Here is a 19,820-nt window from a genome sequence, read left to right on the forward strand (position 1 = left end):
TAAATTAGATAACCATGTTAGTTATATATTTTTTAAAGTCTGCATTATAGAACAATTTGAAGCTAAGTGGTCAATTTAGGGATTCAATATTGGCTTCATTAGCACCAAGTTTAGGTAAAGTAATCCTGAATTAACAAAAAACTAAAATCAAGTAAGGAAATGATCTAATGATAATAGCTATGAGTTGTTTAATGAATAGCATTACGCATTGAAATAATAAAGGTACTTTGAGAAAAGGATCTTCTGACTGAGAATGGCTAGTGGTGGACAAGGATAAATTCTATTCAAAATGTGTACAGTTTTAAAAACAGGCATTTATTATTTGTCTTTTAAGACATGTGCAGATTTGTACCTTCCCAAGATAGTATATATCTACACCCAGACATATTAAAAATACTTAAATGAACTTTAGCTTTAGGGAAGATGAAGTCAAGTTCATCATCAAGTATGTTCCTAAAGTAAAAAGATAACCTATAAATTTTTCATCTAATGTAGTCTAATAAAGATATTATGAATATATATTTACTTCGGTGAGATTTATTTCAAGATAACGGTCAAAGACTTTTAATACTTTATATTCCTTGAAATTTTAAGAGTTTGTGGATTATTTCTACATTGTTTCTGTGATACATTATATTTAAGGCAATATCATATTGGCACACTTGTATGTATGTTGTGTATGTATATACATGTGGAGGTATGCCAAGTTAAAATAAGTTGTATATCAGTATTTTGTCATATATTTTAACTGAGCTCACATCAAAAACTGAGTTAAATGGATACTGAGGGTTTGCATTAAAATTTGATCTATAAACATTATTAAAAATAATATTGAATTTTGATTTCCTTAATTTACTGTACTAATTATGTTTAATGAGCCATAAGAATAAGACAAAATTAACACATTTATGACTTTTGTATAGAATTTTTTATTTAAACAAGAAATGACTATTAATGGAAAACAGCATGCTAATGTTGCAGTAGTAATTGTTCATTTCATCATGATATAAGTGATTCATTAATATAAATTAGAACATCATGGAACAATTACTGAGCCAGTCTCAAGAGTAATTTCTGGGCATTGATGCAACTAACCAATCAATTGCTTCAGATAGAACAAGATGGGCTCAGTCCATTATTTTGTTATGCTTTTAATACAAATTAGATAGCAATCATCAGCTTGATCAAAGCCTGTGTTTATATGCATGTGTGTTTTAAAAAGCTTGTATATAGTATTCCAAACTCTACTAAAAGTTTGGTAAATAATTCCCAAATTAAATATAATACACCACTTAGGCTCCAAATAGCATTTAAAATGATATGGGGTGAAATTAAAATTTATCAACAATATTTTCTCCCTCAAAAGTTTCCTTATTTCCCTTTAGAATCCATCTGGCCTACCCCCATAGCCTAATTTCTGGGTGAATGCTCATCTGTTATCATGACATAGTTTGAATTTTCTACATTTTCATGTCAGTCAAATCATATATTACTCTTTTTATTTGCCTTTTTCCACTATGCCTAACTATTCTGAGAATCATCCAGTGATGGAAATATCTCATAAAAGCATAAATTAGTTCTTAATTGTATGAATTAGGCAAGCCAGTTGTTAAGCACAAGTCATTATTTAAAATAAGACATAAACTTGCAATTGAATAAAATTTAAGGCAAAGTTAATAAACATTAAAAACTTATAGCTTTTAATTACTTGTGGCCTTTATTATCTATGTGTTTGAGATCATTTATGTCTACTGTATCCACATAGTGGGACTAGTATATAATGGTGTGCTACCAGACATTTCTTTCCATCTCCAGATTCAGTGTCTTTGCATTGGTAAATCAAAATCAGTCATGGTATTTAGCAAATGCTACAGATAATGGTTTCTTTTCTGGATAGTCAGTTGTTAAACATTTGCCAGCTCAATATTGGATTCATTCATGTTGTTGCATAAATCAAAAGTCATTCTTTTATGGCTGAGTACCTTTCCATTTTATGAATATACAATTTGTTCTATTATTTTACCTGCTGAATACTTTGTTTCCAGGTTTTGACTTTTAAAAATAAAGCTGCTCTGAACATTCATAAACAAGAATTTGAATTAGCACATGCTTTCATTTCTTTCTATTCACTCATTCACTTATTCATTTCATTTTACTTATGAAATGATATAATGGGGTCTTTGACAAGTCAACGTTTAACATTTTAAGAAAAGGCCAAGTTATTCCTCAAAGTGGTTGTACCCTTTACATTCCCACAAGTAGTATATATGAGTTTCAGCTGGTCCTCTATCAGACTAATACTTAGTATGATTAGCCTTTTTAATTTAAGTTTTTGAGATGGTGTGTTGTCCTACCCCTGACTTTTTTAAATGTAATTTTCAAATGAGGTATATTATTCACATATACCAATAACTCACGCTTTTAAGGTGTAAAATTCAGTGTTTTTTCATACTATTCACAAAGTTGCACAGCCATAACCACTATCTGATTCCAGAATATTTTCACTATCTCCCCAAAAATCCTTGAACTCATTAGAACTTTTCTTTATTACCACATGAAAACATGACCTTTCCATTTGTTTAGGTCTTCTTTTTTTTTTAAGTGCTTTCAATGATATTTTGTAGCTTTTAGTGTACACGTTTGGTTTAATTTCTGGATATTATGAAAGCTATACACTAGGAGTCATTGCTAATGTGGAAAAATACCACCTCTTTTTAAATATTGGTAGTCTTATTTTGTTTTAAATTGTAGCTTCTCTAGTGACTAACGATAGATTTTTTTTCCATGTGCCATCCACATATTTTCTTGAAAATATATCTACTTAAAACTTTTCTCATGCTTTAAATTGGGATATTTATCTTCTCATTATTGAGTTATAAGAGATTTTTTTCGTATATTTTAGATACAAGTTCCTGTATTGTAGATGTGCCTAGCAAATCTTTTCTCCTACATTGCCAAACCCAAAGTCACTAATATATTCTCAATTATTTTTGGGGGGAAGTTTTATTTATGCCCTGAATCAATTTTGGGATTATTATTGTATATGTTTGGAGATAAAAGTATAGGCTGTTCTATTTATTTATTTTCTCATATCTTTATTACTTTTAGCTACTCAATTGTTTCAATATCATTTGATAGAGATTTTCATTTCTCCATTTAACTGCTTTTGGCATCTTTTTAGTGAAAATCAATTGCTCATATATGTGTGGGAACATTTCTGAACTCTTTATTAAGTTCCTCTGATATATATATCTATTTTTATGTTAATGCCAAATTGCTCTGATCACAATATCTTTATAATCAATTTTGAAATCATTAAGAATAAGACCTTCCACTTTATTCTTCTTTTTCAAAATTGATTAGGATATATTAGGTCCTTTGTATTTTTATAAAAACATTAGAATCAAATTGTCAATCACTACAAAACTTCCTGCTGGGGTTTGATAAGGATTGTGCTGAATATGTATATAAATTTGGAAAGAACTGACATCTTAACAACATTGAGTTCTTCTGATCCATGAGCACAGTACATCTTACAGTGCATCTTTCCATATACTTAGGTTTTCTTTTACTCATACCAATATTGCAGTTCAACATACAAAAATTCTACACATCTTTCATCAAATTGATTCCTCAATATTTCATCTTTCTGATGGTTTTGCAAATGGTATCTTTAAATTACAATATCAATAGTTTATTTCCAGGGTTAAAAATACAACTGATTTTTAAATGTATTTACTTTGTATCCTGAAATCTTGCTTAGCTCAAACTATCTTATTAATCTTCTAGGTGTTTGTATGTTTAATATTCTATACATAGATGATCAGATTTCTATAAGTAAAAATAGGTTTCTTCTTCTGTTCCAATCTGCATGCTTTTCCCTTTTTCTTGAGATATTCCACTCTCTAAGACCTTTAATAACTTCAATGCCGAATAGAAGTGGTGAGATTAGACATCAATGCTTTATTTTTAATCTTAAAGGGAAGCATTCTATACTTTATTATTAAGTGTGTTAGTTTTACCTTTTCATAGATACTCTTTTTCTGTTTGAGAGTGTTCATTTCTAATCCCTGGTTTGCTCACCTTTTTTATCATGACTAGATGTTTACTTTCATCTAATGCTTTTTCTGTGTCTACTTAAATGATCACATGATTTTTCTTAGTCTATTAAAAGGGTAAATAGCCTGAGATATTTAACTAAATAACTAATTTAATATTTAATTAAATATTAACCCAAACTCATATTCTTGGGATAAACTCAACTTGGCCATAATGCATTATCCATTTTATAGCTGTTGTTTTCAATTTGCAAATATCTTAAGAAGTTTAGTGTCTATGTTCTTGAGGGAAACTAGTCTGTAGGCTTCTTTTATTACAACTCCAGAAAAGTTTGCATGGAGTTGATATTACCTTTTCCTTAAGTGTTTGTTAGAATTCACCAGTGAATTCTAGGAGCTCTCTTTGTGGGACAGTTATATCATCAAATTCAATTACATTAACAGATAAAGGCTGCTTAGGTTATCTGTTTCTGCTTGATAAGTGATGGTAGTCTAAATCTTTCAAGGAATTTATACATTTCATATAAGTTGCTGAATTTATGGGCCTAAAGTTGTTAATGATACTCCCTTATTCTTTAAATGTCTGTAGGAGCTCGAGTGATGCTCCCTCTCTTATTTCTGATACTAGTAATTTTTGACTTCTTTATTTTCTCCTTTCTCTTTTGGATTATTCAGTAAAGTTTATGTTTCCATCTTATGTCTTATAATGGCTCATTAAGAATACCTATTTGCATTTTTATTTGAGTTTTATTGGTTGCTTTAGGGTTTTATAGTATACATCTTTAACTTACCATACTCTACCTTCAAGAAATATTAATACCATTTCCTATGGTACAAAAAACTTCCTATTGCCATTTGTGAAATGAATGAAAAAAGACAATAGATGAAGAAGCTCTGGAGTGAAAACCTCTGAAAAGAAAATATTGCCTTGGCATGATGATATTATTATGTTAGCAATACTGAAAAAGAATTCCAGGAGACTAGAGTTTCTGGGAATATGTAGACCCCTTTGCTCTTACACAAATCAAAAAGAACTGACTTAGATTTATAAGTGTACATAATCAAATTTTGATTAGTTGTTAAGTAAGAGATGAGAGAGGGAAATTTCATCCCAGTATTTGAAAGGCCTTTGGAGATAAGTATGTGTAATTCAGTTCATACAAAGTTGGTAACTGTTTTTGTAACAAAGACTACCACTTAATTGCTTGATTACATTAAGAAAATATTCAATGAGAAATGAAGTGATAATATGACCTAGGAATCACAACATCAGGATGGCAGTATGGGCTTTAGCCCTTTATGTGGGAAGTAAGGAAGTAACTCCTTTCACCCTAAAAAAAGGTATAGATATGAGAACAGCAAATTGGTTAAGATCAACAAACACACTCTATTATTCAGTGTAATATATAACAAGCTATTACTTTATTCTAATGAAAATGCAAATTATACAACATTAATAATGATCATTTCATGATATATTTTCTAAGTCCTCATTTACATGCAGCAGTAAATAATATAAAGGGGCTTTTATAGAAAGATGGGGTCCCTAACTATTTTATAAGAGCATCTTCCCCAATACAAGTCTTTGAAGATCAATGGTATATTTGGCTGTAGATGTTGACAAAGTGGAGCAGAAAGGTGATGTGTCAGATGGTACTACCTTTTTTTGTTGAGAATTCTGACTAATAAAACATAGACAGCTGATAACATACCTAGAGTTTCTAATTTAAAAGATCTAGTGATGGATCCAAGAATTTGTACATCTACCAATTTCTCAGGTGTTGCTGACATTACTAGTCTGGAGACCACATTTTAAGAACCACTGCTATAAATGACAGGTCCTGAAAAGAGAATGGAGTGAAAGGAAAAACAAGTCTAGCAGAGATCTTAACTCTTAGACATCTTGAAAGTATACAATTAAATTCTGTGTGTACACGTTTTGAGAGCACACCAATTTTCTTCAATTTCCAATGGTGCTAGGGATCCAATGGTGTTAGGGATCCAAAAAAGGTTAAGACCCAGTTGTGTGGACATGTATTTTAAAAGGACATAAGATCCACTAGCAATCTGGCTATACTGTTGAGGTTTCCCTGATTTAAAAAATAAAATAAAAAATAAACTATTTAGTGTCACCACCCAGTACATTAGGATAAGTTGAAATGTATATCAATACATATGTTCACTTTACAAAGGACAACCTTAAAATAGTTTTTAATAAAGCAATACAACCTATTAATTTGTACCAAAATGGCAAATTTCCTTGTCATCTGACCAAAAATATGTAGCAATTTGGCATCAAATCTTTCTATGTTATGATTTAAAGCTTATGTCCTAACTTTTAAAAGAAAACTAAAACCACATTTTATAAAATCGTTTTCTTTAACAAACAAATTAAAACTATTGTGTTTTTTTACAAAAAAGAAGTCTCAGCAGATCACTAGGAACTGTCAAGGAAGTAAGAGTGATTTATTTCATAAGGAAAATGCCTACTCTAATCATGCCAGACATAGTAAAGAAAATGCCAGTACTAAAATTATTCCCTAAATTACATTAAATCATATCACACAATACAGAACTTGCCACATTCAAATGTAATAAAAATTAAATTTTTATTCTGAAATAAATGGGGTAGTATTGAATTCTCAATTTTTGTTAAAATTCTTTAGAAAGTAAATGTCAGAAACTATTTTACTGATCTCGTCTTAGTGAAAGGCTGCCTAGTCTCGTTTGAGATTCACCAAGTACCCTAAACTATATCCAGAGACACTTCCTGTATATAATTTAAACATGCTTTGCAATATATGTTTCATCCTTTGAGAGAATTTTAACAGAAACACAAATTTATTTTCATGAACATTTAATAATATTTCAAAGGTAAAAATATTTTCAGAGGTGTATTTCTTAATTCAAAGCATAACAGAGAATACTTAATTTATGTATTGAGATTGTGTACATCTTAGATGAACACATTTTAATTAAAAAATAACTCATCAGGTTCTATTGCTATGACAATAATGTAATAGTAAATAATGGGGCAAGGAAAGAGAGAAAATGTTATGAAAAATTAAAAACTATGATACTTTCTAAAATATCATCCTCTGGTCTTGAAAGAGGAAATTGCTTCAGATAATAAAGTCTCTTTAACTCTTTATCTTTCAGTATAATCTCATGTAAGTTACATTATATTATAAACATAGAATATGATTTAAAGTTAAATTATTAACTTTTCCCAAGTGTTTATGACCAAGGTCACTGAGGTGGTTAACAGCAGAACTAAAACAAGAAACCAGGTTTGTCAATTGCCTTTTATATTTTTCATTAATAACACTTCGAATCTTCTTGAACTATCCTAGTCTAGTCCTAATCACATCTTACCTTGGTGAAGCAATAGTAACCTACATGATACCCCTACTTCTATAAACTCACTTCATACAGTTTCACTAGACTAATGCTCCAAAAGCTATTGTTTTTCACAATGAAATTCTCTTGTAGCAACAAGTACAAACACAACTAACATTTATAAAGTGCTTGCTATGTACCAACCGTTGTATTTATCTGATTTATTTCTCACAACAATCCCATGAGGTAGGTACCATTACCCTCATTTTATAAATGAGAAAATCAGAATTTAGAAACATTTAAATGCCACTCAAGGTCACACAGCACTAAGTAGTAGAATTAGAATTCACAGAGAGAAAGATGGATCCCAGAAGCCACATTCTTAGCCAGTTTGCTACATTAATTCTACATAATGTTTTTAAAAAACTTTTTAAATTGTATAATATAACAAATATACAAAGCAAAGAAAGAAAAAAGCAATAATTTTCAGAGCACTCTTCAACACATAGTTATAGGACAGATTTCAGAGTTTGTCATGGGCTACCATACTATCATCTCAGATTTTTTCTTCTAGCTGCTCCAGAATATAGGAGGCTAGAAGGACTAAATAATTTTTTATCATCACAATCTACTTTTTTTCCTTTTTTTGTGAATATGTATACAAAAAAGCAATAAATTTCAAAGCACATCACAAGAATTAGTTGTAGAACAGATGTCAGAGTTTGGTGTGTTACAATTCTACAATTTTAGGTTTTTGCTTCTAGCTATTCTAAGATACTGGAGACTAAAATAAATATCAATTTATTCCCAGTACCTGCCCATGCAAAAATAATAATAATAAAATAAATAAATATCAATTTAATGACTCAGCAATCATATTAGTTTGCTAAACCCTACCTTTTCTGTATAAGTCCACAATCATCTTTGATCTTTCTATCCCACTCTTCGGGGGAATTTGGGCTATGTCCATTCTAACTTTTTCATGTTGGAAAGGCTGTTAATAATATGGGGTAGGGAGATGGAACTAGTTGATGTTCTGGAGAGGCTAGGCCCTCTAGGTTTCAGGATTTATCTGGTCCAGGGACTCATCTGGAGATTTCAGGTTTCTGAAAAGTTACCCTAGTGCATGGAACCTTTGTAGAATCTATACATTGCCCTAGGTGTTCTTTAGGATTGGCTGGAATGGTTTTGGTTGGGGTTTGCTAAGTACGATAGGTAGCAATGTCTAACTGAAGTTTGCATACAAGTGACCTCCAGAGTAGTCTTGCAACTCTATTTGAACTCTCTCAGCCACTGATACTTAAATTAGTCACACTTCTTTTCCCCTTTTGGTCAGGATGGAATTGTTGATTCCATGGTGCCAGGGCCAGACTCATCCCTGGGAGTCATCTCCCAAGGCACCAGGGAGACTTTCACCCGTGAAAGTCATGTCCCACATAGGGGGAGGGCAATGATTTCACTTACAGAGTTGGGCTTAGAGAGAGTGAGGCCACATCTGAGCAACAAAAAGAGGTGCTCCAGAAGTAACTCTTAGGCATACCATAGGTAGTCTAAGCTTCTCCACTACCTACATAAATTTCAGAAGAGTAAACCTCAAGAACAGGGGCTTGGCCTATTGATTTGAATGTCTCTAATGTTTGACACAGTATCAGTGGATTCCCTGATGGTAAAGTTTAATAGACATAATGTTTTCATTGCCTATAGTATTTAATTCAAATTCCTTTGCTTGCCTTTAAAGACTTCAGAATCTGATCCAACCCTTAATTTTATTATCCTTCATTCAATTGGACTTACTATTCTTTTTTAACAATGTCCTTGTCTTAACTGTATTGACTCTATATCATATATTTTGCCCTCACACAGAACATAGTTGGATTTTTAAGCACATGCAATCTCAAGAGTATTTACCTTTTGATAAATAAAGTTAAAAGATTTACATTTATTATAGAAACTAGATCTGCCCAGGTATAAATATTAATTGTGCAATTATTTGCTATGACTCTGGTTAACACTCCTCTGCCTCAGGTTTCTCACAGTGAAAATGGAGATAGTAACTATCACTTCATAGTGTTATTGTGATGATTAAATGAGTTAATCAATGTAAAGTTCTTAGAATCTTTTTCCATTGGTTTCTTTAATATGCCAAGGATCTTTCATGCCTGACAATATTCCTACCTTAAATAAAAAACAATTTGTAGTATTATATGATACTAGAGTATTTTGATAGTCACAATTGATTAACAGAGATAGTACACTATATACAAAGAAAGAATTATTTACATTCAGTAAACAATATAAAAACCAAGCTCTTTCAAAATAAAGGGAAAAGGAAGATTAGGATGCAAAAGAAGGTATTTTTCTATATTTGGAAAAGAATTGAAATCTTTTCACTAGTTAGATGTAGGGCGTTCTATGAATGCTATCAACTTTTTCAAACAGAACTCTTAGGTTGACTTGCTAGTTTCCCTATATTGAGGATAAACAACAGGAAAAAAAGAAAACTCTTAATTCCCTCAGAGCTTTAGTGAAATCCTTTCTAGAAATCAAGTTCTGTAAGGTTTATATGTCCAAATACCTAAGTTTCAGCAACATACTTCATATTTTAGTTTCTATCAAAAAAATTGTGGCTTCACTGTCATATAAAATGGTTCAATTATTCAGCAGGAGTAGTCTTGATTTCTTGGTCTTCTATAAAAGAACTCTGATTTTCCACTGGGTAACCATCCTTCCTTTATTCTCAGTATGAGTGTTTCAGATGGAGCTAAATCCATCCCTGCTCCTGGGACTAGCACTTGGCTAATGCCCTCTCCAATCAGAGCTCTGCATACCCTGCTCACAGAAGTAACACAGAAATAGACAAAAGACCCAAACTAATAGGTTTAGGTCAAAGTTAATACCAAGATATTTTCTTGAACTACCAGGAAGCAGGAATTCTCCTTTTTGTTAGACTTGAAGCTTAGTGGATATAAGCCTTGGGCTACTATGGTACCACTGTATATAGAGGACCTGTGCAAAAGTAAAGCCAACACAGAGGGAAGCAACATAAAGGAAGCAATAAGTCATATATATTGATTAGATAGATGATAGATAGATAGAAAGATAGATAGATAGACACTCTTAATTCTTAATTCATATGAATTAAGATAACATAAACTCAGAGTTCAGGTTTTAACAACAATTTTAAATTCTTGCATCAAACGGATTTAGTATCAGCTACCTCTAGACTCTTCAGTTATATCAGTCAATAAATTCTATGTGCCTTAAGTCAGCTTCACTTGGGTTTTCTGACATTGTTAACTATAAGATTTCTGAAAAATATTTACATAAGGAAGAGACACTCATAAAAATGAAATATAAACATATAATTACAATTGGCTTACCTTTTGGTTTAATAAAGCACTTGCCAATTTTTGTACTTCTAAACTCAGTAACGTAGTTCCTCTGATGACTTTGCTAAGAGCAGCAAGTGACTGATGAACACTTTGTACTAAGCGAATGGCATTGAATTGTTCAAGAATGATGAATGATAATATGGGTGATCCTTGTCGATCATTAGGAGGAGACACTTTCTGATGAATCAGGTTTGAATTCTAAAAGAGTAACACATCACGTTATACTTACTTACAAGTAATACAAAACATTGCTATATTAAAATATTTCATATATTATTCAATTCTTTTGTTGCTCTACCATGTTTTGAAATAAGCTTGCTTTATAATGGCCAAATTTAATAAGTCTGCAAACACATAGAAAGGGAATTCTGGTGTTCCCCAATATTTAAAATGGTGTGGGTGTGGGAATTAAGAGTGGTAAAAAGGGAACTCATATTGAGAAGCTGTAGTCAGAAAAGAAAAGAATAAAAGAAGGGAGGAAGAAAAAAAGAAAAGAAGGTGGAAAGAATTGCAGTACTAAGCCAAATACAAAGATTAGAAAAGAGGTACTACCTCTTGATTATTACAAACAAAGTGGAATAAATCACTGCTTTAAAATGTAAATGCACACACAGTTCAATTTGAAAATTAACACTACGTAAAGTGGTACATTTAATTATTCTTTCATGTGAACATCCCATGATTGAAGCATTTGTTGAATTTTTGTTTGTTCTTTGTTTGTTAGTTTTGCTTGTTTGTTTTTGGGGGGGAAGTGCATGGACTGGGAATTGAATCTGGGTCTCTCACATGGCAGGCGACAATTCTACCACTGAACTACCCTTGCACCCCAAAGTAACTTATTATTAAAACTAATTTTACCTGTTTCTTTGTACTTATTTAAATGTGGCTTTTAGAAAATTTAAATTGCATATGTGGTTCTCATTTGTTCACCACATATTTCTATTTGACAAGCTGGTTTAAAAGGCTATCAAATAAAACGCTGTTTAGTCATAGTGTAGAAAACCACACTAAAGGCTCTGTGCTCAAAACCAATGAATAATACATCTTAGTATTTATTTCTACATGTATACCTTAACAGAGACTGTGATATACCGAATTTCTGGGGTTTCTCAAATTATTAAGAAAAAATCAAGGAATCTTATTTGCTTTTAAACAGATTATAAGTTTAAGGGAAAAAATTTCACCTTCAATAATACTCTAAATGTGTCAAAAAATGTTAAAAGACAAATTTGGGAAGGCTTCTTTTCTTACCTACTATCTTAATTTTCCCATTGTATGTATTCTGCTTAATGATTCCAGTTAAGGATCCTTTTTCTTTGTTTAACTAGTTGTCACATTCATAAAGTCTACCAGAGCTCTGTTTTTTTTTTCCAGTTATTTAGCATAATACAGAATGTAATAATATGATGATATAGCATGGCTATTGCCATTGGAGAAAATATATTTACTTATCTCAGAAAAATCACCATTAAATAAATTTTATTGGCATAAAATTTCTGTATTCCTGAAGATAGGTTTAAGCTATGAGCTCAAATTTAGGTATTTTTATTTCTATCACTGCTATATTTAAAATAATAAATGTGTCACAATTAATTTGAGGCACACACATAAATATATACGCTTAAATAGTTAATGATAAATTCAAAACTGGATCTAAAGGAGAAAAAAGTCTATTAACAAAAATTAATTAGAACTATTAAAGTCTAAATCAAAAAAGAATTAAAATTTAAACAACAGTATGCAATAAATAACACAACACATCTCTAACCTGAATTGAATAAGTAATAAAATCTTGAAATAAAATTTTGGTTATATTGAAACAGCGTTCCTGTAAGTAAATAATCTGTGGTATTAAACATGAATCAATCTTACACTAAGTGAGATTAGCAAACAATATTTTAAATTTAAAAGTGGATTTTGCAGATTTTAATCCAGCCTATTACTTGATGTGACAAATCTGCACTGTAATTTTTTTATAACAAGGACACCCAAATATACATCATTCAAGCAAGCTTTCATTTATCTACATCCAAACAAATAGAAAGCTTATTAATGCACTGTACTTTTAAAAGACTGATTTAGATAAGGAAAGTAACTATCAAGAACATCTACAATTCAAAAGGAGTTCAAGCAAGCACTGTGGTCTACAGATGTGCAGTAACTGTAATATACACACTGGATTTTGAAGACAATATGAAAAGCATGAAAATATCATAATAGTTTTATATTGCTTACATAGTGATATGCTAATATTTTGGATAGACTAAGTAATTTATTATTATTATATTTTTGTATGCTGAATGGTATAGGGTCACATTTCATTATTCTTCCATGTGAGTATCCTGTCATTGCAGCACATTTGTTTAATTTTTGTTTGCTTGTTCTTTGTTAGTTTTGCTTGTTCGTTTTTTTTGAAGGGGAAGTGCATGGACCAGGAATTGAATCTGGGTCTTTTGCATGGCAGGCGAGAATTCTACCATTGAACTACCCTTGCACCCCCAAGTAACTTATTATTAAAACTAATTTTACCTGTTTCTTTGTACTTATTTAAATGTGGTTTCTAGAAAATTTTAAATTGCATATGTGGTTCTCATTTATTCCTCAAATATTTTTATTTGACAATGCTCATTTAAAAAGCTATACAAAACACTGTTAAATTTAGCCATAAGAACAAAAGGAAAAATTGGCCTACAGCAGAGTCTTGACAAGGATTTGATTAACAGATGAAAATAACATGGAGAAAAGAATGAAGGAGAATAATAAGGCAAACTGCACTACAAAAGCTCTGATTAAATTAATGAAGGGGAAAAATAAACATGAGCAGAAAATAGCAAAATATACTAATATGTATGCTATGATGTAATTTATCTCTCACAGGTTTTCACAAAATATTAATTAAAATTATCTCTAGAAGGGCACGGCAAGATGGTTGTATAGTGAGGTATGGAGTTTAGTAAGTTCTCTAGGGTAGCTAGTATATAACCAGGAAATGTCTGGAACAACTATTTGGGGGAATACTAGGACTAGATACACAGTGTACACCATTTGGGAATGGGTGGAATGGCCAAGATTCTATGGAAAACTGTAGATCTTCCAAGCCATGGAGGCTGATGCACCTCTCCCACTGGCAGGGCAGGCTGTCTTGTAGTTGGTTGTCCATGGGGAAAGGAAGCCCTCTCTACTAGGAGCAAGGAAGGTAGTTCAACCAAACTCCAACTGCAGAATTAATTAACATATTTGGACTGCTGAATACAAGCTCCAAGCACAGATAAACCTGGTGTAAGCAAGAAAGGAATCATGAGATTTTGCCACAGCAGAGGGGAGGTGGGGCTGATGGGGAAAAAAATGGTTTTGGAGTTGGACAAGCTCAAAATACCCAAGAAAAGGGGTACATAGAGCTGGGTACCAATTCTGGCAAATCCAGGGAAGGCTGGGATCCAGCTCTGGAAAGGATATTTAAAAAAAAAACACAAAAACTTCATAACAGCCCATTAGATAAAGTTTCCCACATTCTCAGGCTTCAGCACTGCCTCAGGCAAGGGTGGAGTTAAGGCATATCTGAGAGACAGAGTAAATAGACAGGTGTGCTCATTTGAAACTTTTGTGCACCTGGAAAAGACATGTCCTTTAATCCTGATTCAGTATTGTTAGGTGGGATCTTTTTTATTAAGTTTAGCCTTTATCTTCTGCCCTTATAATTGTAAAAACCTTGTGACTAACGTTCATTTGTACCATTACCAGTTTTTCAACTTTAGAGTCTTGTAATCACTAAAGACTGCCCCTGATGTTTATTAATGAAGGGCCTTGGGTCAGCCCAGAACTAAACCACTTCCAAGTCCAAAGTTACCTTGATAACTGAGACTGGTTCTAACCAAAGCGGGTCTGCCTGACATGTGCAGCAGCCTAGATTTTAACCTACAAGTCACCTATGCCTCATTCTGCCATTTTCTTATATACATGACATTTCTGTGACTAGGCATGCAATTAATCTGTGCATGCTCAATAATTAGGTCACCTCTAATTTCCTCAACTGGGGCAACTGTGCCATTATCCTAAACTCTGCCCATCTTTTTATTTAATAAAACAATGAGAATTACTGCAGTTTAGGGAGACAGATTTTAGGCTGCCAGGCCATCTGCTTTCCTACTATGTACACAGTAATAAGTTCTTTCTCTCTTTGAAATCCCAGTGTCCCAAGAATTAGTTATTGAGCATGTCAAGCAAAAGAACCCATGCCCTTTTCCAGTAGCAAGACTTCAGTTAGAGAAATGAATGAAGCTGATCTGGTTAGGACTAAGGTAAATCAGACTAAAACATAAAGCATGATATTGACTGTATTTTAGAACTTCAACTTTTGTGTGAAATCAAAAGAGATGTTTATACGGTACAAAGTTTATATTTTCTGTAGCACAGTATCTCATTTAACTTGTATGGCTAGCTTATTTGAACACCATAACTATAGGGAACCTTGAATATGGAGTGAGATTATGTTGGTTTGTACAGCTTAATGTCATGCTTTGATACATCCCAAAGTAATTTGGGTGGAGGATGAAAAAGTATTTGCAAAGGGCCCCCCAAAGACCTGATATTCTTGCAAGCTTTGAGGACTACAAATTTGACAGGCATTTCATAAGTGCAAGCTCTCAATTTTGGAGCTTGCACTAATGAAACTTATTCTTGCAAAGGAGAAGTTGAGACAACTTATAATTATGCCTAAAAGTCACCCTAAGAGAACTTTTTTTGCTTAATGTGGCTACCCTCTCTAAGCCGCCTCCGCAGGTTAACTCACTGCCCTTTCCCCTACATAAGACATGACTCCTAGAGGTATAAATCTCCCTGGAAATGTGGGAACTGACTCCTGGGGATGAGCATAGCCCTGGCATTGTGGGATTGAGAAAGACATCTTGACCAAAATGAGGAAGAGAGATGAAAACAAGATAAAGTTTCAGTGGCTGAGAAATTTCCAAAAGAGTCAAGTGATCATTCTGGAGCCTATCGTTATGCATTAGATATTTGTTTTAAGTTTTTGGTGTATTAGAGTAGCTTGAGGGAAATTCCTGAAACCACTGAACTGTAATTCAGTAGCCTTGATTCTTGAGGATGATTGTATAGCTATATAGCTTTTATGGACTGACCATGTGATTGTGAAAAACTTGTGACTGACACTCCCTTTATCCAGTAGAGGGACAGATAGGTAAAAAAAGAATAAAGACAAAAAAAAAATAAATAATAAGAGGGTAGAGGGGTTCTACCGGCTTGAATCTATTATGTACCCCAGAAAAACCATGTTTTAATCCTGATCCAATATTGTCAGAGCAGCTGTTTCTTTTAATCCTGATTCAATACTGTAGTTTGGAAATGCTGATTAGATTATATCCACAGACATGTGATGCGCCCAATTGTGGATGTGAACTTTTGATTAGGTGGAGATGTGACTCTACCCATTCCAGGTGGGTCTTGATTAGTTTACTAGTCTTTAAAAGGGGAAATATTTTGGAGAAATCTCAGAAACGACAGAGCTGACAGAAACTTCAGAGCTCAGAGCTGAAACAGACGCCAACACTTGGAGAACAGAGACAGATATTTGGAGATGTTTGGAGCCCAGCAGATGTTGTGATAAGATGTTAAGCAAGCCGGAACCTGAAGAGAGCCAAGGGAAGCCAGGAGTTGAGAGCCAGGCCCAGAGAAGAAAACTGAGGAACCCCCACAGAAACAGAGGTTGAAAGCAATGGAGCCCAGGAACAAGGGACCAGCAAATGCCAGCCATGTGACTTCCTAACTGATGGAGGTGATACAGACCCATCAGCCTTCCTTGAATTAAGATATTTTTCCCTGGGTGCCTTATCTGGACATTTTTATAGCCTTAGAACTATAAACTCACAACTTACTAAATTTTCTTTTTAAAAGTCATTCCATTTCTGGTATAATACATTCTGGCAGCTTACAAACTAATACAGGGGGTATGGGAAGTTTTGGGTGTTAGTTTTTACTTTTATTTTTATTGGTATTTTTTTGGGAGTAATGAAAATGTTTAAAAATTGATTGTGATGATGAATGTACAGCTATATGATGATACTATGAACCATGGATTGAACACTTTGGATGATTATATGGTATATGAATATATCTCAATAAAATTGCATTTTAAAAAGTCAGTAACTTAAATTTGGTTGATAGTGTTGTTAAAATATTTTATATTCTTATTTCTTGTCTGTCTACTTATTCTATCAATTAATGAGATATAGTAAAATATCTGATTATAAAAAACAAAATAAAACTTCTGCATGCAACCAAAGGCAGAGATGTTTATTTGATGAAAAATTATATTTTCTGTCTCACACTATCTTTTTTAAATTTGTATGGTCAGTTTATTCCAAGACCATAATTAAAAGGAACTTTGACTAGGGAGTGAGATCCTGTTGGTTTGTACAGGTTAGTGTGCCCAAATACATTCCGGAGTAATCTGGGCAGAGAATAGCCCCCTTGTGGGATTAAGGAAAAATGTAGAAATATTACACTTCCCCACCTGGGGAATTCCTGATATTCTCTCAAGGATTGGGTATTTCCAATTTAATAGGCAAGCCCTAAATCTTGGGGCTTGCCCTTGTGAAACTTATTCTGTAGAGGTAAAGCTAAGCCTACTTATAATTATACCTATGAGTCACTCTCAAAGAACCTTTTCTGTTGCTCAGATATGGCCTCTTTCTCTAAGCCAACTCTGCAGGTAAACACATTGTCCTCCTCAATAAGTGGAACATAACTCTCAGGGGTGTAAATCTCCTGGCAATACAGGACATGACTTCTGGGGATGATCCTGGACCCAGCATTATGGGACTGAGAAAGACTTCTTGACCAAAAGGGGGAAGAGAAATGAAACAAAATAAAGTTTCATTGGCTGAAAGATTTTAAATAGAGTCAAAAGAGCATTCTGGAGAATATTCTTATGCATTACACATGGATATTCCTTTTTTTAGTGTATTATATTAGTTAGAAGGAAATACCTGAAATCATTGAGCTGTATTCCAGTAGCCTTGATTCCTGAAAACGATTGTATAACCATATAGCTTTTACAGTATGACTGTGTGATTGTGAAAACCTTGTGGCTGACACTCCTTTATCCAGTGTATGGACAGAAGGAAGGACAAAACATAAATAAATAATAGGGGAGATAAGGAGTATGGGCTATTATGGGTGTTTTTTCTTTCATTTTTATTCTGATGTATACTTTTTTTGCAGTAATGAAAATGTTCAAAAATTGACTGTGGTAATGAATGCACAAATATGGTGGTACTGCGAACCACTGATTGTACACTTTAGATGATTTTATGGTATGTAAATATATCTCAATAAAATTTCACTAAAAACATGAACTAATTCTAAAAATAAAAATAGATATTTTAGACATCCTAAAAGGATTAATAATAGAGAATTTTTACCATGGTAGCAACATGTTAAATTGTTTTACATAATACTAAGTCTAAAGAAAATACTCAAAATAATAATTTATATTAAAGCATAGCTATAATCACCACATGAGCAAATTATAAAACATACAGTATGATTTTTTTGTAGTGAAACTATCAAGGGGTGTCAGCCATATCTTTAATCCATTGCTTATTAAAAGAGAAGTATTTTCATGAATAAATACAATTGACTGAATCATGTGTACTTTGAAGGATGGCCTTGACATTTTAAAGATTTTGTCATTAAAAAGCTAAGTGTATTCAGAGAAAAATCATTATTCGATTATGGAGCTGCTGGAGAAAAAAAGGTATATCTAAGCCAGGTAACAACTATTCCTTTTCATACCAAATTATCAGGTGGATCACAGGAAAGCAGCTGTTTTAATATTTATTCAGTTCAGTTCATTTGCAATTAAAGGTATATTACTTAACTGAACAGGCAGAGGTCAACCAGTTCAATTGTGCAATAATTACCCAATAAATAGACTTAATCAGAAGTGTTAAAGAGCTGAGATAGAAGGCAAAATTGCTTGGGACAAGTAGAGCAAAAAAAGCCAAACCTGAACAATAGAGGAAAAATACTCCAGTATTTTGATGCACTTAAACTGATGCACACTGTTCATATATAACTTGGATATATGGAACAAAATGGCAAAACATTTGAAAACTAGGGTATAAAGAGATAAGATGGTATGTTACTAAAGCTATTTTATTTATATGAAACTGTATTTAATAGACTACCTGCTTCAAAACTTAGCCAGAAGAATGACTTCGCTCAGTGAGGCTATCAAGAAAAGAGTCAATCTAGTAGCATATGAGCAATAATTCAATCTCACATTAAGAGGCCCAATACAGACCATGGTATTTAAGGGGAAGGGCTCATGGAGTATTGACTATGTACAAGGCACAACATCCATTTCCATATTAAGTTATTTTGCTACATTTTAACAGCATCAGCAATATAAAAAAGTGAGGAGGATGGGTTATGAACTATTATATGATATTATGACTATCATACAGTTTGAGATTCTGTACCTGTTTAGAGAAACAATAGGAGGACACTGTTTAAAACTGACCTACACTGAATAGTTTTCCTTTTTTTTCCAATGCCCTCCTAATAATTAAATGATGTATATTTTTTCATGACATTATAATGCTTCTTGGTATCCTTTACGTACATGATTTTAACTCCTTAGAAAGGAAATTAAATAGCATAAAACAGCATTATTTTTTTGAAAAAGTTTGAGAAAAGCCCAACTGTTCTGAAATAGGGGGCACTCTGGTTCATAATATCCTCAAATGGTGAGCACATTATAACTTCATGGCTAAAAGGAGCAGTTAGCATTTCAAAAGCCAGTGTACCAACTGAACAAGAAAATGAAAAATAATTCCAATGCTGCGTAATATCATTTTACTGAACAAAAAAAGAAAATGTCTACAAGCAAAGTATAATCACCTATCAGTCATATACATCTGATTTTAAAGTTGCCTGAAATAAGAAATAGAGATAATTTCAGCTTCTGTTTCTAAGAGGGCTAGAAACCCAAATCTACATTCCTATTGAAAAC

General features: G+C 32.6%; 1 protein-coding gene across 2 annotated transcripts in view; it reads right to left on the reverse strand.

Annotated features, from left to right (window-relative positions):
• The window catches only part of DYNC2H1 (dynein cytoplasmic 2 heavy chain 1), a 522,264-nt gene that overhangs the window by 80,566 nt on the left and 421,878 nt on the right, over positions 1-19,820 (reverse strand). For both annotated transcript variants that reach the window (XM_077113112.1, XM_077113111.1), the window contains exon 84: positions 10,778-10,987. In XM_077113112.1, the coding sequence (XP_076969227.1) occupies positions 10,778-10,987 (210 nt within the window). The remainder of the gene's footprint in view (positions 1-10,777; positions 10,988-19,820) is intronic.

Source organism: Tamandua tetradactyla, chromosome 8 (assembly GCF_023851605.1).
Source record: "Tamandua tetradactyla isolate mTamTet1 chromosome 8, mTamTet1.pri, whole genome shotgun sequence".
Lineage (NCBI taxonomy): Eukaryota > Metazoa > Chordata > Mammalia > Pilosa > Myrmecophagidae > Tamandua > Tamandua tetradactyla.